Source organism: Oncorhynchus mykiss, chromosome 12, assembly GCF_013265735.2.
Source record: "Oncorhynchus mykiss isolate Arlee chromosome 12, USDA_OmykA_1.1, whole genome shotgun sequence".
Classification (NCBI taxonomy): Eukaryota; Metazoa; Chordata; class Actinopteri; order Salmoniformes; family Salmonidae; genus Oncorhynchus; species Oncorhynchus mykiss.
In genome coordinates this window covers 38,784,796-38,806,508 of record NC_048576.1, presented here as the reverse complement: position 1 = coordinate 38,806,508, position 21,713 = coordinate 38,784,796, and the positions used below count along the sequence as shown (strand labels likewise).

At 45.9% G+C, this 21,713-nt stretch overlaps 1 protein-coding gene across 4 annotated transcripts in view; it reads right to left on the bottom strand.

Moving 5' to 3' along the window:
• Positions 1-21,713, bottom strand: part of hlcs (holocarboxylase synthetase (biotin-(proprionyl-CoA-carboxylase (ATP-hydrolysing)) ligase)) — a 74,589-nt gene that overhangs the window by 41,791 nt on the left and 11,085 nt on the right. For all 4 annotated transcript variants that reach the window (XM_036937533.1, XM_036937531.1, XM_036937534.1 and 1 more), the window contains one exon: positions 13,894-14,177. In XM_036937533.1, the coding sequence (XP_036793428.1) occupies positions 13,894-14,177 (284 nt within the window). The remainder of the gene's footprint in view (positions 1-13,893; positions 14,178-21,713) is intronic.

Here is a 21,713-nt window from a genome sequence, read left to right as displayed (position 1 = left end):
GTAACCCCTACTACTCAAGCACCCTATCCAGCAGCAGTAACCCCTTCTACTCAACCACCCTATACAGCAGCAGTAACCCCTTCTACTCAACCACCCCATCCCACCAGCAGCAGTAACCCCTTCTACTCAACCACCCCATCCAGCAGCAGTAACCCCTTCTACTCAACCACCCTATCCAGCAGCAGTAACCCATACTACTCAACCACCCCATCCAGCAGCAGAAACCCCTACTACTCAACCACCCCATCCAGCAGCAGTAACCCCTACTACTCAATCACCCTATCCAGCAGCAGTAACCCCTTCTACTCAACCACCCTATCCAGCAGCAGTAACCCCTTCTACTCAACCACCCTATCCAGCAGCAGTAACCCCTTCTACTCAACCACCCCATCCCATCCAGCAGCAGTGACCCCTACTTCTCAAACACCCCATCCAGCAGCAGTAACCCCTTCTACTCAACCACCCCATCCAGCAGCAGTAACCCCTTCTACTCAACCACCCCATCCACCAGCAGCAGTAACCCCTTCTACTCAACCACCCCATCCCATCCAGCAGCAGTGACCCCTACTTCTCAAACACCCCATCCAGCAGCAGTAACCCCTACTACTCAAGCACCCTATCCAGCAGCAGTAACCCCTTCTACTCAACCACCCTATCCAGCAGCAGTAACCCCTTCTACTCAACCACCCCATCCCACTAGCAGCAATAAATCCCCATCTACTCAACCACCCCATCCAGCAGCAGCAACCCCTTCTACTCAACCACCCTATCCAGCAGCAGTAACCCCTTCTACTCAACCATCCCATCCCATCCAGCAGCAGTAACCCCTACTACTCAACCACCCAATCCAGCAGCAGTAACCCCTTCTACTCAACCACCCCATCCAGCAGCAGTAACCCCTTCTACTCAACCACCTCATCCAGCAGCAGTAACCCATACTACTCAACCACCCCATCCAGCAGCAGTAACCCCTACTACTGAACCACCCCATCCAGCAGCAGTAACCCCTACTACTCAACCACCCTATCCAGCAGCAGTAACCCCTTCTACTCAACCACCCTATCCAGCAGCAGTAACCCCTACTACTCAACCACCCTATCCAGCAACAGTAACCCCTACTACTCAACCACCCCATCCAGCAGCAGTAACCCCTTCTACTCAACCACCCGATCCAGCAGCAGTAACCCCTTCTACTCAACCATCCCACCCCATCCCATCCAGCAACAGTAACCCCTTCTACTCAACCACCCCATCCAGCAGCAGTAACCCCTTCTACTCAACGACCCTATCCAGCAGCAGTAACCCCTTCTACTCAACCATCCCATCCAGCAGCAGTAACCCCTACTACTCAACCACCCCATCCCATCCAGCAGCAGTAACCCCTTCTACTCAACCACCCTATCCAGCAGCAGTAACCACTTCTACTCAACCACCCCATCCAGCAGCAGTAACCCCTACTACTCAACCACCCCATCCGATCCAGCAGCAGTAACCCCTTCTACTAAACCACCCCATCCAGCAGCAGTAATCCCTTCTACTCAACCATCCCATCCAGCAGCAGTAACCCCTTCTACTCAACCACCCCATCCAGCAGCAGTAACCCCTTCTACTCAACCACCCCATCCAGCAGCAGTAATACCCCCTTCTACTCAACCATCCCATCCAGCAGCAGTAACCCCTACTACTCAACCACCCCATCCAGCAGCAGTAACCCCTTCTACTCAACCACCCCATCCAGCAGCAGTAACCCCTTCTACTGAACCACCCCATCCAGCAGCAGTAACCCCTACTACTCAACCATCCCATCCAGCAGCAGTAACCCCTTCTACTCAACCACCCCATCCAGCAGCAGTAATCCCTTCTACTCAACCACCCTATCCAGCAGCAGTAACCCCTTCTACTGAACCACCCCATCCAGCAGCAGTAACCCCTTCTACTCAACCACCCCATCCCATCCAGCAGCAATAACCCCTTCTACTCAACCACCTCATCCAGCAGCAGTAACCCCTTCTACTCAACCACCCCATCCAGCAGCAGTAACCCCTACTACTCAACCACCCCATCCAGCAGCAGTAACCCCTACTACTCAACCACCCCATCCAGCAGCAGTAACCCCTTCTTCTCAACCACCCTATCCAGCAGCAGTAACCCCTTCTACTCAACCATCCCATCCAGCAGCAGTAACCCCTTCTACTCAACCACCCCATCCAGCAGCAGTAACCCCTTCTACTCAACCACCCCATCCAGCAGCAGTAACCCCTTCTACTCAACCATCCCATCCCATCCAGCAGCAGTAACCCCTACTACTCAACCACCCCATCCAGCAGCAGTAACCCCTTCTACTGAACCACCCCATCCAGCAGCAGTAACCCCTTCTACTCAACCACCCCATCCAGCAGCAGTAACCCCTTCTACTCAACCATCCCATCCCATCCAGCAGCAGTAACCCCTACTACTCAACCACCCCATCCAGCAGCAGTAACCCCTTCTACTGAACCACCCCATCCAGCAGCAGTAACCCCTTCTACTCAACCACCCCATCCCATCCAGCAGCAGTAACCCCTTCTACTCAACCACCTCATCCAGCAGCAGTAACCCCTTCTACTCAACCACCTCATCCAGCAGCAGTAACCCCTTCTACTCAACCACCCTATCCAGCAGCAGTAACCCCTTCTACTCAACCACCCCATCCCATCCAGCAGCAGTAACCCCTTCTACTCAACCACCCTATCCAGCAGCAGTAACCCCTACTACTCAACCACCCCATCCAGCAGCAGTAAACCCTTGTACTCAACCACCTCATCCAGCAGCAGTAACCCCTTCTACTCAACCACCTCATCCAGCAGCAGTAACCCCTTCTACTCAACCACCTCATCCAGCAGCAGTAACCCCTACTACTCAACCACCCCATCCAGCAGCAGTAACCCCTTCTTCTACTCAACCATCCCATCCAGCAGCAGTAACCCCTTCTACTCAACCATCCCATCCAGCAGCAGTAACCCCTTCTACTCAACCACCCCATCCAGCAGCAGTAACCCCTTCTACTCAACCACCCCATCCAGCAGCAGTAACCCCTTCTACTCAACCATCCCATCCCATCCAGCAGCAGTAACCCCTACTACTCAACCACCCCATCCAGCAGCAGTAACCCCTTCTACTGAACCACCCCATCCAGCAGCAGTAACCCCTTCTACTCAACCACCCCATCCAGCAGCAGTAACCCCTTCTACTCAACCATCCCATCCCATCCAGCAGCAGTAACCCCTACTACTCAACCACCCCATCCAGCAGCAGTAACCCCTTCTACTGAACCACCCCATCCAGCAGCAGTAACCCCTTCTACTCAACCACCCCATCCCATCCAGCAGCAGTAACCCCTTCTACTCAACCACCTCATCCAGCAGCAGTAACCCCTTCTACTCAACCACCTCATCCAGCAGCAGTAACCCCTTCTACTCAACCACCCTATCCAGCAGCAGTAACCCCTTCTACTCAACCACCCCATCCCATCCAGCAGCAGTAACCCCTTCTACTCAACCACCCTATCCAGCAGCAGTAACCCCTACTACTCAACCACCCCATCCAGCAGCAGTAAACCCTTGTACTCAACCACCTCATCCAGCAGCAGTAACCCCTTCTACTCAACCACCTCATCCAGCAGCAGTAACCCCTTCTACTCAACCACCTCATCCAGCAGCAGTAACCCCTACTACTCAACCACCCCATCCAGCAGCAGTAACCCCTTCTTCTACTCAACCATCCCATCCAGCAGCAGTAACCCCTTCTACTCAACCATCCCATCCAGCAGCAGTAACCCCTACTACTTAACCACCCCATCAAGCAGCAGCATTCATTTCATCGTCACTGACCAGACTGGGACCATTGTCCAGCTCATAATTACAACAAGCCCAGGAAAAAGACATTACAAAGTAACACGTCTGGGGATGAAAGATGGGACCACCTCTCCCAGAAGAGCAGGGCCCTTTTAAGTCCGGCCAGGCCTTTGTTTGGCTGGCCGGACCAGAGATAGGCTCCCAGAGCTTTGTCTTGGGGGGGCAGCTGAGCCAGAGGGGTCACTTACTCAGTGCCAATAGGTCAGAGGGACAAGAGGGGAGGAGCAGTAACTCATACCTCCCTAGACTGACATATAGTGTGTGTGTGTGTGTGTGTGTGTGTGTGTGTGTGTGTGTGTGTGTGTGTGTGTGCGCGCCAGTCCTGGATTAGTGTAAAGGCCCAGTCACTAAACTTGTTTTCGGGGGTATAGGAGAGAATGGTGTGGGGTACACATTACACATAGCAGACAAAAAGAGGATTTTCAGCCCAAAGGTTATCCCTAGGCCTAGTGGTGAAGCTATGCTCTGTTGATTCTTAAACAGGCCAGGTGAAGATGTTTCTCAACAGCATGCTGCCTGTCACAGGGAATGGCTGTTGGGGTGACGGCAAATAAACAGTAACTCGATTTTGCCCACACTGACGTGGATGACTGCCTCCAAGTCATTATAGTAATTTACAATGACAAAATTAATTGACTTGACTGGATTTTATTTTCTGATAAAACTTCAATTCAAATCATAACTCATCAGGCAGAGTGATATAGGCCTAAATCTCTAATTTGGGGACCTTTTACTGAAAGCCATTTATCATAAAAACACTCTCCCATCCCATCCAATCCCTAACCAATCCCCCAGATCAAAATATCTCAAATTAAGAGATTATTTCTGCCGTCGATGCTCTTTTTCACAATTGGATTTGCCGTGGTTAGCCTAAACTAGTTTGCATTGATCATCAGCCGAAATAAAGGTGATGATCGATAGGAGAGGAAAAACTAATCTGTAAATGTGATTAATTGAGGTAATCCTGTTGGCACAAATTATCATTTTCAAATAGCACCCTTAGAGGTGATCAATGCGAGGCGGCGTCCATTACTGAGGGCAGGCGAGGGCAGGTCGCCCTCTTTTCCCTGACTCTGCTGGACCCTGTAAAATGGCCCTAGAGGTTTAGTCAGAAACGCTCATCATCAGAACATACAGAGGAACGCCACTCGATTTCTTTCTTTAGAGCTGTGATGTCTTTGTTTAAAGAACGATGTCTTGGACAGGATGTCAGTCTTTCCTTGGAGCTTGTGTTTTCATGACATATGTAGAACCTTTATCACATAGTGTTGAGCAACTATTCTCCTCCACCCTGATGATGCCTATTGAATTTCCGATGACAAAATATGTTCATCATTTTAACTCCTGTTGTTCATCTGTGCCGGAGGGTGTTTCTCTATTCTCCCACTTGTGCGAGTGTGTGTCTCTCTCTCTCTTTCTCCTGCTCCACTTGAACACTTCTATGAGGCCTGTGCCCTGCAGGGTCCTCTCCTCAAAGCCTGACCTGCAGACTCCAGCTCCTTAGCATGCCGACTTGCTGGAGATGTAAACTTTAACTCTGGTCAGCCACGCCAGATGTTCACCAGAATATGAAATGAGGACTTTAGGCATCTGCTTACAATTTTAGATAATTGCAGGTAGAGCATGCAAGGTCAATTGGACCAATTCGATTTTTATGTACATACCTGCTGCTGCAGTTATGGGGCGTCCATTTTCTCTCTCTTCCTCGCTCTCCTTTCTCGTTTTCTACCCGTACACGGTTCATATTTTGCACAGGAAACACGACCCTAATTCCATACAGTGTCAGTTTGGATTTTGGATTCCCTGTCAAAACAAACACTGATTGCCGGGGCTTTGGCCCGACAACGGGGCTGCTTTAACCAGAAGAGCCCCTTATTCACTGTGTTTGTCTTATTCCCACTTCCAGAGGACGAAAGTGTTATGCTCCCATTAGCTTAACAGGGTCCTGTTTATGTCCCTGCAACTCAAACCAAATATGGCGTGGGTTTTCACTGCTAAATTACACCGCTGGTGGTCATCTTTCAAGTCATTTGCATTTTACGTCCATCACTTGTTCCTCTCACCAGGCCCAACTTCTCTGCTTAATGAAAGAAAAATGAGAAGTTAGAGGAGAGGAAAAGTGGGCCCTGGGGTTTTTCTTGACGGACCTGCCGCCTGGGCTCAGATAGAGAGAATGAGAGAAACCGGGACAAAAAGAAGTGTAGCGCTCCAGGCGCTGGGATCAGGTTCACCTGAGCAGGAAAAGCATCATTATGGCTCAGTGGACCCAGTGGATTAGCATTCAGGAACACCATAGGGTCTTATCTCACCTTGTTCACAAATAAACACTTCCACAAAACAGTCGGGTTTAAATGTCAGTCGGATGGAGAACGCCGCCGCCGATTATTTCACATATAATTCACTGTATCACAATTCCAGTGGGTCAGAAGTTTACATACACTAAGTTGACTGTGTCTTTAAACAGTTTTGAAAATTCCAGAAAATGATGTCATGGCTTCAGAAGCTTCTGATAGGCTAATTGACATCATTTGAGTCAATTGGAGGTGTACCTGTGGATGTATTTCAAGGCCTACCTTCAAACTCATGCCTATTTGCTTGACATCATGGGAAAACCAAAAGAAATCAGCTAAGCCCTCAGAAAAAAACATTGTAGACCTCCACAAGTCTGGTTCATCCTTGGGAGCAATTTCCAAACCCCTGAAGGTACCAAGTTTATCTGTACAAACAATAGTACACAAGTATAAACACTACGGGACCAGGCAGCTGTCATACCGCTCAGGAAGGAAACAATATAACAATATCCTAGAGATGAACGTACTTTAGTGCGAAAAGTGCAAATCAGACCCAGAACAACAGCAAAGGACCTTGTGAAGATGCTGGAGATAACAGGTACCAAATTTGGAGGAAAAAGGGGGAGGCTTGCAAGCCGAAGAACACCCTCCCAACCGTGAAGCACGGGGGTGGCAGCATCATGTTGTGGGGGTGCTTTGCTGCAGGAGGGACTGGTGCACTTCACAAAATAGATCGCATCATGAGGAAAGAAAATGATGTGGATATATTGAAGCAACATCTCAAGACATCAGTCAGGAAAGTTAAAGCTTGGTCGCAAATGGGTCTTTCCAAATGGACAATGACCCCAAGCAGACTATCAAAGTTGTGGCAAAATGGCTTAAGAACAACAAAGTCAAGGTATTGGAGTGGCCATCACAAAACCCTGACCTCAATCCTTTGGAAAAATATGTGGGCAGAACTGAAAAGGCGTGTGCGAGCAAGGAGGCCTTACAAACCTGACTCAGTTATACCAGCTCTGTCAGGAGGAATGGGCCAAAATTCACCCAACTTGTTGTGGGAAGCTTGTGGAAGGTTACCAGAAACGTTTGACCGAAGTTAAACAATTGAAAGGCAATGCTACCAAATACTAATTGAGTGTATGTAAACTTCTGACCCACTGGGAATGTGATTAAATAAATAAAACATTAAATAAATCATTCTCTACTATTATTCTCACATTTCACAGGAATTGTGAAAAACTGAGTTGAATTGTATTTGGCTAAGGTGTACATAAACTTCCGACTTCAACTGTATGTGCAAGATATCTGGTCCTTGTAAAATGTCTCAAAGGCCTTCGGTTTGATAAGTCATGAGACGTGTTTTAGTAACGAATTGAGTAGCAATTGAATAATAATTATACAATATGACTGTGATGGGTATCTAGCCTCTCTGTAATCTATCAGACTGTATGAGAAGCATTAGAAAGTGTGAGTAGCTGCCTAGCGATGGGGTTAGGGAGTGTGAAGCGGCGGGGTTAGGGAGTATGAAACGGCGGGGTTAGTATCCCAATGCCCCAGGGCAGTGATTGGGGACATTGCCCTGTGTAGGGTGCTGTCTTTCGGATGGGACGTTAAACGGGTGTCCTGACTCTCTGAGGTCATTAAAGATCCCGTGGCACTTATCGTAAGAGTAGGGGTGTTAACCCCGGGGGGGGGGCGCGTTCTCCATCCGACTGACATTTAAACCCGACTGACATTTAAACCCGACTGTCCTGGCTAAATTCCCAATCTGGCCCTCAAACCATCACGGTCATCTAATAATCCCCAGTTTACAATTGGCTCATTCATCCCCCTCCTCTCCCCTGTACCTATTCCCCAGGTCATTGCTGCAAATGAGTACATGTTCTCAGTCAACCGACCTGGTAAAATAACGGATAAATAAAGTGAGTGTGAAGCGGCGGGGTTAGTGAGTGTGAAGCGGCGGGGTTAGTGAGTGTGAGGCGGCGGGGTTAGCGAGTGTGAGGCGGCGGGGTTAGTGAGTGTGAAGCAGCGGGGTTAGTGAGTGTGAAGCAGCGGGGTTAGTGAGTGTGAAGCGGCGGGGTTAGTGAGTGTGAAGCGGCGGGGTTAGTGAGTGTGAAGCGGCGGGGTTAGGGAGTGTGAAGCGGCGGGGTTAGGGAGTGTGAAGCGGCGGGGTTAGGGAGTGTGAAGCGGCGGGGTTAGGGAGTGTGAAGCGGCGGGGTTAGTGAGTGTGAAGCGGCGGGGTTAGTGAGTGTCAGGCGGCGGGGTTAGTGAGTGTGAAGCGGCGGGGTTAGTGAGTGTGGAGCAGCGGGGTTAGTGAGTGTGAAGCAGCGGGGTTAGTGAGTGTGAAGCATCGGGGTTAGTGAGTGTGAAGCGGCAGGGTTAGTGAGTGTGAAGCGGCGGGGTTAGTGAGTGTGAGGCGGCGGGGTTAGCGAGTGTGAGGCGGCGGGGTTAGTGAGTGTGAAGCGGCAGGGTTAGTGAGTGTGAAGCAGCGGGGTTAGTGAGTGTGAAGCGGCGGGGTTAGTGAGTGTGAAGCGGCGGGGTTAGTGAGTGTGAAGCGGCGGGGTTAGCGAGTGTGAGGCGGCGGGTTAGCGAGTGTGAGGCGGCGGGGTTAGTGAGTGTGAGGCGGCGGGGTTAGTGAGTGTGAGGCGGCGGGGTTAGTGAGTGTGAGGCGGCGGGGTTAGTGAGTGTGAGGCGGCGGGGTTAGTGAGTGTGAGGCGGCGGGGTTAGTGAGTGTCAGGCGGCGGGGTTAGTGAGTGTCAGGCGGCGGGGTTAGTGAGTGTGAGGCGGCGGGGTTAGTGAGTGTGAGGTGGCGGGGTTAGTGAGTGTGAGGCGGCGGGGTTAGTGAGTGTCAGGCGGCGGGGTTAGTGAGTGTGAGGCGGCGGGGTTAGTGAGTGTGAAGCGGCGGGGTTAGTGAGTGTGAAGCGGCGGGGTTAGGGAGTGTGAAGCGGCGGGGTTAGGGAGTGTGAAGCGGCGGGGTTAGGGAGTGTGAAGCGGCAGGGTTAGTGAGTGTGAAACGGCGGGGTCAGTGAGTGTGAGGCGGCGGGGTTAGGGAGTGTGAAGCGGCGGGGTTAGGGAGTGTGAAGCGGCGGGGTTAGTGAGTGTGAAGCGGCGGGGTTAGTGAGTGTGAAGCGGCGGGGTTAGGGAGTGTGAAGCGGCGGGGTTAGGGAGTGTGAAGCGGCGGGGTTAGTGAGTGTGAAGCGGCGGGGTTAGTGAGTGTGAAGCGGCGGGGTTAGTGAGTGTGAAGCGGCGGGGTTAGGGTGTGTGAAGCGGCGGGGTTAGGGTGTGTGAAGCGGCGGGGTTAGTGAGTGTGAAGCGGCAGGGTCAGTGAGTGTGAAACGGCGAGGTCAGTGAGTGTGAACCGGCGAGGTCAGTGAGTGTGAAGCGGCGAGGTCAGTGAGTGTGAAGCGGCGAGGTCAGTGAGTGTGAAGCGGCGAGGTCAGTGAGTGTGAAGCGGCGAGGTCAGTGAGTGGGAAGCGGCGAGGTCAGTGAGTGTGAAGCGGCGGGGTCAGTGAGTGTGAAGCGGCGAGGTCAGTGAGTGTGAAGCGGCGAGGTCAGTGAGTGTGAAGCGGCGGGGTTAGTGAGTGTGAAACGCAGGGGTTAGTGAGTGTGTAACCTGCTCACAACCCAGCGGTCCTGGCTAAGGGCATTGATATTCTAGCTTTGTTGTGACCTTGTGATCTGTCTTGGGGCCAGCCTATTATTAGCTGCTACTGGCCAAACAAAGCACTAATACTCTGGACAAACACACCGCCTCCCCACTGAGCTCAGACCCAGCCTGGCCGTCAATATATTCCCCACCCCCTATACCAATCCTCCATCAGCTCCCCCAGCCGATGAGCCAGGCACTTTACCCCCCAACCAATTCCCCTTTTAATAAGGTCCCCCTCAATGGCCTATTACTTATTACTTATAAAATAAATGCTCCACCATTGAGTTGAAGAACTGATTAATCTATAATTAAAGTTGCATTTGGGGGAAAGGTTTATATATACACACACACACACACACACAAAAGTTTGGGTTCACTTAGAAATGTCCTTGTTTTCCATGAAAACATACATGAAATCAGTTGCAAAATGAATAGGAAATATAGTCAAGACTTTGACAAGGTTATAAATAATGATTTTTAATTGAAATAATAATTGTGTCCTTTAAACTTTGCTTTCGTCAAAGCATCCTCCATTTACATCCATGCAGAGCTTTGGCGTTCTAGTTGTCAGATTGTGGAGGTAATCTGAAGAGATTTCACAACATGCTTCCTGAAGTACCTACCACAAGTTGGATTGGCTTGATGGGCAATTCTTACGTACCATACGGTCAAGCTGCTCCCACAACAGCTTGATAGGTTTGAGATCCGGTGACTGTGCTGGCCACTCCATTACAGACAGAATACCAGCTGACTGCTTCTTCCCTAAATAGTTATTGCATAGTTTGGAACTTTGGGTCATTGTCCTGTTGCAGGAGGAAATTGGCTCCTATTAAGCGCAGTCCACAGGGTATGGCATGGCGTTGCAAAATGGAGTGATAGCCTTCCTTCTTCAAGATCCCTTTTACCCAGCACAAATCTGTGAAGGGATCAGTACACAGCGTTGTATGAGATCTTCCGTTTCTTGGCAATTTCTCACATGGAATAGCCTTAATTTCTGAGAACAAGAATAGACTGACCAGTTTCAGAAGAAAGGTCTTTGTTTCTGGCCATTTTGAGCCTGTAGTCAAACCCACAAATGCTGATGCTCCAGATACTCAACTAGTCTCAAGAAAGCAAGTTTTATTGCTTCTTTAAATCAGAACAACAGTTTTCAGCTGTGCTAACATAATTGGAAAAAGGGTTTTCTAATGATAGATTAGCCTTTTAAAATTATAAACTTGGATTAGCTAACACAATGTGCCATTGGAACACAGGAGTGATGGTTGCTGATAATGGGCCTCTGTACGCCTAAGAGATATTCCATTTAAAAAAAACGAATAATGAAAATAAAAGAAAGCAGTTTCCAGCTACAATAGTCATTTACAACATTAATGTTTACACTGTATTTCTGGTCAATTTGATGTTATTTTCATGGACAGATTTTTTTGATTTTCTTTCAAAAACAAGGACATTTCTAAGTGACCCCAAACTTTTGAACAGTAGTATTGCGCTAAATTGTAATTACTTTCACCTATATGGCCTATTTATTGCCTACCTCACTACATTTGCACGCACTGTACATAGATTTTTTAATTTTTATTTTGTGTTATTGACTGTACGTTTGTTTATGTGTAACTCTGTGTTGTTGTTTTTGTCACACTGCTTTACTTCATCTTGGCCAGGTCGCAGTTGTAAATGAGAACTTGTTCTCAACTGGCCTACCTGGTTAAATAAAGGTGAAATAAAAAAGATATATCTTCGTATATTATTATTAGCTTTCGTATATTAATAAGGTTGTTACATCCTCAGGATTTTTCTTCCCACTGCTTTAACTCATTTATTTGTGAACTAAAATATTGATTAAGAATGTACAAAAAATGTCTAACGGAAAAATTATACATACTATTGAAAGTGACATGGATAGCCTAGGATTAAATAAACTTCAGTTGAGGAAGAGGTGCAAAAAATAGTTTTAGACATTTTACTGTATGCTAAAAGATATGCATACAACAATGCCATAATTTTGTTGAACAATAAGTTCAAGTAAAATACGTCAAACTAAACATTCGAATACACTCCATCATTTATTTATTTTTTGCTTGAGTAATACATTGGTCAGAACATTTCTTGCCAGCGGCAACTCATTTGAATTTACATTTCCTTGCCGACACTGAGCACTACACCACCATAAAAAAGTATTTACATAGGAATGTGCAGCTAATTGTTGTTTTATGCCAGTTCAATTATAACCATGAATTATTCAGCCTATTTTCACTTCCTGTCTTACTTTGGCTTATAACAGAAAAACAAAATATCTGCTTTTTGGACGAATAACAGTTATTGGTTTTGCATTTACTGTGGGTCCTTTACTCTCTCTCCATGCATCAAAAATAGTCCCTCTTGAATTAAATAGTTTCTAATAAAGAAAATGCTTATTAAATCCACTGTACTGGTGGCCCTCCAAAGAAAACTGAAAAGCTATACTTGACTAGCTCCTAAACTGCCGTGGTATTCCACTACCATCTGCACAAAAACAGACCCCACAGCTAAGAACAGGCCTGCAAACAAATTGAGAAAAGCATGTTGTACAGACTAAATGAAGACCTATTGAGTATAAATGAGAGTCATACATACTTGATACCTACAGTAGTTTCACTATCACCACCAGTCCATATCAGAATGCCAAAACACACTCAATACTGAATAGGAAGACAGTTGCCTATATGGTTAGTGTCAGTTAGTACCAGGACCGTGTTCATTAGGTCACAGCGTAGAAAAACATTTTGGAATGGAAAAATAAAATGAGAGTTTCTTATTGAACAAGTACAGATAATACCTCCCCGTTTCGGAGCATTTTCTTCCTTTTGGTGCCTAATGAACACAACCCAGGTGTTCCCTTTTGATAGGAGCAAGAGCGGTCCAGATAAACAATGACAATCCTCCCATAGTCATCCTATGCTTGACTCGGGCTCCCGTGTGGCGCAGCGATCTAAGACACTGCATCTCAGTGCTAGAGGCGTCACTACAGATCCTGGTTCAATCCCGGGCTGTATCACAACCAGCAGAGTCCCATAGGGTGGTGCACAATTGGCCCATTGTCGTCCGGGCTAGGGGAGGGTTTGGCCGGGGTAGGCTGTCTTTGTAAAATAAGAATTTGTTCTTAACTGACTTGCCTGGTTAAATAAAAAATAACTACATGTGCTTGAGGGAATAAAACAAAGAAAAGGACTCCAACAAGAGGCTTTCATCTAGAATAATCCCACTTAATCAAGACTAACGGGACCATCTGGAAATTAAACCGCCAGAAAATCAGAGGGAGCGAAATCAAATTCACAACTGGAGAAATTCACAACTGTTTTTTTCACGCGTCCTTGTCTTTCCTCCCTCTTTCGTTACCTTACAACCTTAATGACAACACTGTCAGTTCCAATCAATTCTGCGCAGGTCCAGAATCCATTTTTCAAACTTCATGACAGCTCTAATAGCTTCCACCTGTCCCTGGGATCCGCCTGTTGACTGGCAAGTTCCCAATGAGATGTGGGATATAGACAAAGACCTGTATTAGGTACAGCCTGCCTCTGCTGCAGTAAGGTCACTCAGCCATTAAATTAGTTCCAGCCCAGCGGAATGCCCCCCCCATCCCACAGCATGGTTGGTGGACCAACCACTCACTCTCAATCGAATTTGCTTTCTCTCTCTTTTTATCGCTCTCACGCTGCACTGGTGTCTGACAACTTCATTTTCATTTAGACACCACTACTAAACCCGGAATCACCTTGTGGCGCTACGCTGACAAGGGTATCACAGTGCGTATGTCATCGTATGTGTCCATGTTACTTTAACAATGACTGTAAACTGAACATCTTCCCCTGAAACCACCCACACCCGATAAACCCCAGATGCTAACTGGAGATATGAGTGCAGCCAACTCAAACTTCTGCTTAAGTCATGCATCGATGTCAATGGAGAGTTCTGTCAAACTTTGAGTTGGACTAATTCTTAGGTTAGGATTTGGCCCTTACTTACAGACTACCCCACTCCCTCCCTGTCCCAGAGCCAAGTGCAGGTAATGTTAACTTACCCCTCTAGTAGGTCCATGGTGGTAGGGGTGACCTGAGTGTAGAGAAGGGTGCGTCCCAGCGTGCGGGTCTCCAGGTGCTGGCTGTAGGTCTGCAGGCTGAACTGCTCCCAGCTCTGGGCCTCTGGGGCATCTGTGACCAGGGCCAGAGTCCCCTTGGGCAGCAGGGGGGGCCCAGCCTGAAGCTCTGTGCTGGGGACCACTTTAAGGAATGCCTTGGAACACTTGAGCAGCCCTTCCTTGTCCAACTGGGTGTGCAGCCACTTGAGGAAGCTGGCCCTGCGCTCCTGGGGACAGAGGAACACAAGGCCGGTGTGATGAGAGACTGAATAAATCCTCTGTGATTTCACTACCATTCACTTCACTCATTTCAATGAAATATATTTTTCTTCATATCCTAATGGCTCCCATCCTTCCATGAAAACGTATAAAACAGACAATTATGATGCCATCTTTTTCAATTATATATATTTACAGTATAGAGTTAAAGAGCCAAGGCGAAGTCCAGCCTTAAATAAGATAATCAACGGCTGCTGATAATCAATCACATGGCTTAATTAGGCGCTGGTTCCCAGAGTAGTGAAACATTCTGTTCCAGTCACTTCTCCTCCATCAAAAGGATCAGACACTTTGACTCCCACCAGAAACCATCTCCTCCGTGTTTTAGATCAATGCGTAACACTAAAAACATGTTGCTCAAGAAGTCAGAGGAAGCCCCTTCTCCACAGAGGGATTTGACATGATCCTCATCTAATATGATGCTGTACCCGAATGCTACGCAGACAGGGAATTCTTCCATTGCATTCGCCGCAGGCTAGATCATTTGTACTCAGCCAAGAACAGTAAAGTGAATTGTCTGTATTTAAAGTAATCTGTTGCTTTGATGAATTTTATCAGACACGGGTTAAAAAATAAAAAAGGTCATTCTTTATAGTAACTATCTGAGACGGTACTAACTAAGTCACAATTTAGCAAGTCCGAAGCAAGTCTCAAGTCTTAACCTTAGAGTCTCGAGTCAACTCCCAAGTAATAATGGGCAAGTCTTAAGTTAAGTCCCAGAGTTCAGGTCAAGTCACAAGTGTTGTGTTTTGAGTCTTCAAATATATGGTTAAGTCAAGGTTCTCCCCAGGATTGTTTAATAAGGTGGTGCTGATGGGTAAGGCAGAGGGAGACTTAGAGATTTTTGAGCACCTGTAAGTGACATTTCCTGCAATCTAGAGCCTTAAAGGGCCAATCTGCAGTTGCTACATCCATTTTTGGACTTATATGATATGTACCCATTGATTCTTAAAGGATAGAACTTATGCCTCATTAGCTTTGTTAAACTGTCATACCCCCATCAGAACCCCAAATATAAGCTTGTTTTACGCCAATGTTTGTAAACAAAGTAGATGTAAACAAACACTATATAGACTAATATCAAAATGATTGTTTTAACCATGTTATTAGGGATGGTCAGTCCTTGCTTTCATAGCTGTCTATGAATTTGAGTTTGGTTACATTTCCCCAGCCTCTTCCCTCAGCTTTCTACCGTAACAGGAACTGACAGAACTTTGTTTTACTGCTGATTGCCTCTTTAAATCAGTGGTGTCAAACTCATTTTGCCCCAGGGGCAGCATTCTGTCTTCAACAAGGTCCGGAAGGATACACTGAAAATTGCCTATATTTCTTTGCTGTAATTTGTATAATTAAAAAATATATATTCCTCTATCCATCATTTTTGGAACTGTCGATGCACCTCCTCTGTCTAGCTTTCATTTGGGTGAGCAGGCTATTAGCGAGCTGGACACAGTCAAGAAACTGCATGAATGTTCAGTAGGTCCATTATCATTTATACACAGGTTCAAGTTGGTTCTATTCATTTTTAAAGTGTATATAAAAAAAATGACAGGCACATTCTTTGGTGAGAACTCTGTTAAGTCTACCCCCTCCGTTTTCGAACATTCTGTTAAAAATCGCGCAACATTTCAGCGTCCTGCTACTCATGCCAGGAATATAGTATATGCATATGATTAGTATGTGTGGATAGAAAACACTCGGAAGTTTCTAAAACTGGTTAAATCACGGCTGTGACTATAACAGACCGTGTGTTTCATCGAAAAGCGCAAGAAAAACTGGTCACTGAAAAAAATATCCATGCGCCACTTGCATGTATTGTTTAAGGGGCACCAAATTAAATAGGGCCGAGATTTCAATTCCTACAGCTTCCACACGATGTAGCCAAAAACGTAATTTTCATTGACAAAAATCCTTTGTGTCATGACAAATAGATCCTTCATTCCGTCCAGCATACAGCAATCGATTTTGGAAAAGAGAAAAAGGGACATTGTTTTCTTGAGTAGCTGCTATTGAATACAGATCGCCCAGTGATCAATTTGATCGCTTATTAACGTTTACAAATACCTAAAGTTGGGTTACAAAAGTAGGTTGAAGTGTTTTGTCAAAGAATATAGGCAACTTATATAATTTTTAAAAATGACGTTGCGTGTTGGAAGAGAGCTTTTTTCCTGAACCAGACAGGCTATACAAATGGATATTTTGGGCATACATGGACGGATTTAATCGGGAAAAAGACCCAATTGTGATGTTTATGGAACATATAGGAGTGCCAACAAAGAATATCATCAAAGGTAATGAATGTTTTATATTTTATTTCTGCGTTTTGTGTAGCGCCGGCTACGCTAATTCTTTTGTTTACGTCCCCTTCAGGTATATTGGGGTGTTGCATGCTATCAGATAATAGCTTCTCATGCTTTCGCCGAAAAGCATTTTAAAAATGTGACTTGTTGGCTAGATTCACAACGAGTGTAGCTTTAATTCAATACCCTGCATGTGTGTTTTAATGAAAGTTTGAGTTTTAACGAGTACATTTAGCATTTAGCGTAGCGCATTTGCATTTCCAGGTGCCTAGTTGAGACGTCTGCGTCTCAAGTAGGATCAACAGGTTAAGTGTATTATACAAATTTTAATGCAATTTTTAAATTCAGGTTATATTATCTATTTACCTTACACTAGGCATACTTGTACAGTACATAGGCCTACATAATAAACTTAACGGATGAATAAATAAATGTTTTTTGAATCATTACTAATAGAAAGGCCATCCAAATGACAATTTACAGCTAGTGTTAATAGTACAGCTAAAGCTTGATTGACATTTTGAAATCTCCAATTAGAATCAAGTGTTGTTTTCCCCCTGCCCACTACATGCACATTGAGAGGTCAGAATAAATATTCAAGGAAACTCTTGCTAAGAGCACATATTTTCAAGTGACAAGCGCTGAAAATATAGGACAGTCCTCTGCCTTTCCGCACCTGCCGGCACAGCAGCGCTAGGCAGAACAGAATTTAAGTCATTTTCCATATAACCCAATGCAATTCTCAGCTTTGAGCAATGGAACTGCCAGAAATGTATGTTCACGGTGTAATAACAGAATTGCTGCTCTTTTAGGAGGGGGTAATCCAAGTCTCAAGTATTTTGATAGTTCCCGTCCAAGTTAAATCCTGAGTCATTGATGCTCAAGTGAAAGTCAAGTCGCAAAATTTGCAACTCGGGTGGTACTTGAGTCCAAGTCACGTGACTCAAGTCCACATCTCTGGTAGCTACCAATTTAAAGTATATAATGTCGCTATTTAATCATGTTATGGTCATTCAAACATTTGACTAATTCTTATTTATTTTCAGCTAAATATAGTTTAAGTATCCCATCAAGTATTATTCAGTATCCATGTTCTTTTCCATGTTACTAATAAATGAAAAAAATACATGCACATTTCTAGTGGTGTTCTGTAGTTTCCTTTTCATTTATTTATATTTCCTCATAATATAATAACTAGGGGAAGTGAAAATGGACAGCTAATCCTCCAATTTGGGGAAAGTTACTAGAATTTTGAGTGAGTGGATTAATAGTCATTTCTGCCACCCCACACCCACAGAAGATACTCGGTTTAGTAAAGAGGATACGTGGTGCTCCTTTCATCTCCTCAAATTAGGTCATTTTTTTAACCTCTCAAGGCACCATCTGCTACGCAAATGTATGTGTTTAGCACCCCCTTGGCAATGAGAGAGGACAAGGATGACAGCCTAATTAGCCCAAATCCATATTTAGCAAATACAGTGATGGTTAATCAATTAGAGTCGCTGATCTGCATGCCTCAATTATCTGCTTTGTGCCAATCACAAAGGAGAGGGCGGTCACTGGAGACTGGTTGGGCCACTTAACAAGTCTGACATCTCTGGACTTACAGGGATAAGGAGCAGGGAGCTCAGTAGGTTTCTCTATTGAAAGCCCTGCCAGTGTGTCTGCTGTTGTATCTTAAAAATTGCATAACCTGACTAGTTCGAACTGAAAACATCTAAGTCATATTTAAGACAAAGAAAAAAAAAATGTAGGTGCACAACTCCATTTTGCTCCTCCCTTCCTATAAGCAGAAACAGGAAGTACCCGTTCTAAGGTCTATACAATGCTGGTATGACCAATCGGAATCCATGCTTCAAGATTGTTTCGATCACGCGGACTGGGATATGTTCCCGGGTAGCCTCTGAGAATAACATCGACAAATAAACGGATACGCTGACTGAGTTCATCAGAAAGTGTATACAAGATGTTGTACCCACTGTGACTATTAAAACCTACCCAAACCAGAAACCGTTGATAGATGGCAGCATTCACACAAAACTAAAAGCGCGAACCACTGCATTTAACCATGGCAAGGTGACTGGGAATATGGCCGAATACAAACAGTGTACTTATTCCCTCAGTAAGGCAATCAAACAGACAAAACGTCAGTTCAGAGACAAAGTGGAGTTGCAATTCAACGGCTCAGACACGAGACGCATGTGGCAGGTTCTACAGACAATCACGGACTATAAAGGGAAAACCAGCCACGTCGCAGACACCAACGTCTTGCTTCCGGACAAGCTAAACACCTCCCACTTTGAGGATAACACAGTGACACAGACATGGCCCGCTATCAAGGACTGTGGGTTCTCCTTCTCCGTGGCCGATGTGAGTTGAGACATTTAAGAAAGTTAACCCCCCAAGGCTGCCGGCCCAGATATCATCCCTAGCTGCGTCTTCAGAGAATGCCCAGACCAGCTGGCTGCAGTGTTTACAGAGATATTCAATGTCTCCCTATCCCAGTCTGCTGTCCCCACTTACTGCAATATGTACACCATTGTTACTGTACACAACAAAGCAAAGGTAACTGAACTAAATGACTATCGCCCCATAGCACTCACTTCTAGTTAAGGATCATATCACCTATACCTTACCTGACACCCTAGACCCACTTCAATTTGCTTACCACCCCAATAGATGCACAGATGATGCAATCACCATTACACTGCCCTATCCCATTTGGACAAGAGGAATACCTATGTAAGAATGCTGTTCATTGACTATAGCCCAGTATCCAACACCATAGTACCCTTAAAGCTCATCATTAAGCTCGGGCCCTGGGTCTGAACACACCCTGTGCAACTGGGTCCTGGACTTCCTGACGGGCCGCCCCATGGTGGTGAAGGTAGGAAACAACACTCCCTTATCACCCATGACTGCGTGGCCATGCACACCTACAACTCAATCATCAAGTTTGCAGAGGCCCCAATAGTAGTAAGCCTGATTACCAACAATGACGAGACAGCCTACAGGGAGTTGAGGGCCCTGGGAGAGTGTGCCAGGAAAATAACCTCTCACTCAACGTCAACAAAACAAAGGAGCTGATCGGTGACTTCAGGAAACAGCAGAGGAAGCACGCCCCTATCCACATTGACAGGACTGCAGTGGAGAAGGTGGAAAGCTTCAAGTTTCCCAGCCTACACATCACTGACAATCTGAAATGGTCCACCCAGACAGACAGAGTGGTGAAGAAAACGCAACAGCATCTTTTCAACCTCAGGAGGCTTAAGAAATTTGTCTTGGCCCCTAAAACACTCAAACTTTTACAGATGCACAACTGAGAGCATCCTATCGGGCTGTATCACCACCTGGTACGGCAACTGCACCGCCCGCAACCGCAGGGATCTCCAGAAAGTGGTGATCTGCCCAACGCATCACCGGGGGCAAACTACCTGCCCTCCGCCAAAAAGATCATAAAGGACATCAACCACCCGAGTCACGGCCTGTTCACCCCGCTATCATCCAGAAGGCAAGGTCAGGTGCATCAACGCTGGGACCAAGACACTGAAAAACAGCTTCTATCTCAAGGCCATCAGACTGTTAAATAGCCATCACTAGCCGGCTTCCACCCGGTTACATAACCCTGCACCTTAGAGGCTGCTGCCCTATATACATAGACTTGGAATCACTGGCCACTTTAATAATGGACCAATAGTCACTTTAATAATGTTTACATACAACTTAACCCATCTCATATGTATATACTGTATTCTATTCAATGCTACTCCAACATTGCTTGAGATAATATTTAAATATTTCTTAATTAGATTATTGTATTATTGTGAAGTGTTATATACTACGGTACTGTTGGAGCTAGGAACACAAGCATTTCACTACACCCACAATAACGTATGCAAAATATGTGACCAATAAAATTTGATTTTGATAATTGGTTTGTCAGATTAGAGAAAGAATAGCAGGGAAATCAGAGAGGGATGAGAGAGTAAGGAGATAGGGAGAGAAGAAGTGAGCAGTAGAGGGGAAAAGGGAAATAAACGCTCCCTTGATGAATCTGTCTGAGCACAGAGTTCCTCTGAGCAAGCCCATGCCATGTGATGGGCTAGAGCAAAGGAACCTGGGTAATAACAATAACACCAGGGTCTCCACTACAAATTCCAGAGGTAGCATTGACAGATGCACACAGTCCATCTGCTCTAGCCAATGTGCACAGAATACACTCTATAGAGTGCATTCTATTTCTGTGGTACACTATCTAATCCCCTCCAATTCCTCAAAGCACCTTCCATTTTCCAAGAACAATCTGGAAGCGATCCTGCATGCCCTCGCTTTCATCATCCTGGTGTATGTTTTAAAGTTGCTGGGGCAGTGGGGTGAAGAAGTCACAGCCCAGTCCAAACACAACAGTCATAATTAAACTACATTTTAGGCCTTTTCGGAAACACTTTTGCATTGTCGGGCAGAGGGAGGCCAACTAGGGCCAAGTGTATGGATAAATAAGTAACTTAACAGTAACTTAACTTAAATAAGTAACTTAACAGAGTCGTTCAAGTGGGCCCATAAGATTTCCTAAGCGGAGGGCAACGGGTGTGACATCTCTCCTGTCCAGGGTACATTGAGGTCTTTATCTGGCATTATGAGATAATGCATTGGTTTTGGGGCTCACAAATCGCGGGCAAAGTGAATTTTATTTTGAGGTACAACTGTACTACGTTCTTTGATTTATTTTTCAGTAAGTGTACACTTTGATAAAGAATACTCAAGAAAGTTCATTAAAGTGACTGAATTATTTGCTTTTTGCTAAGACGAATCACCACAACAAACACTATGAAATACCAGAGAGATGGAGTTGTAGTACTCATAAGGAGCAAAAGAGATTTTCTGCCACCTAGTGGAGAGTTATTTCACCACAGGTGCGTAGGAAAACTTCTGCTGTCATTTGTATCCCCTGCCAAGAGGGTACAGCAGACTAGAGTAACATAACACCTGGGCTGCGTTCTTAAGACCCAGGCTGAAATAATGACATTTTCACAATCTTTTCCCAACTCAAGTGCTGCATTTCAGCACTTCTCCCTATCTGACAGACCTACTCTAGACTCTATAGCCATTGTGAATTTATCTAGATTACACATAACTGCTAAGGCTGAAGCCTCCAGAAACAGCCTGGCTGTCTATATAGAAATG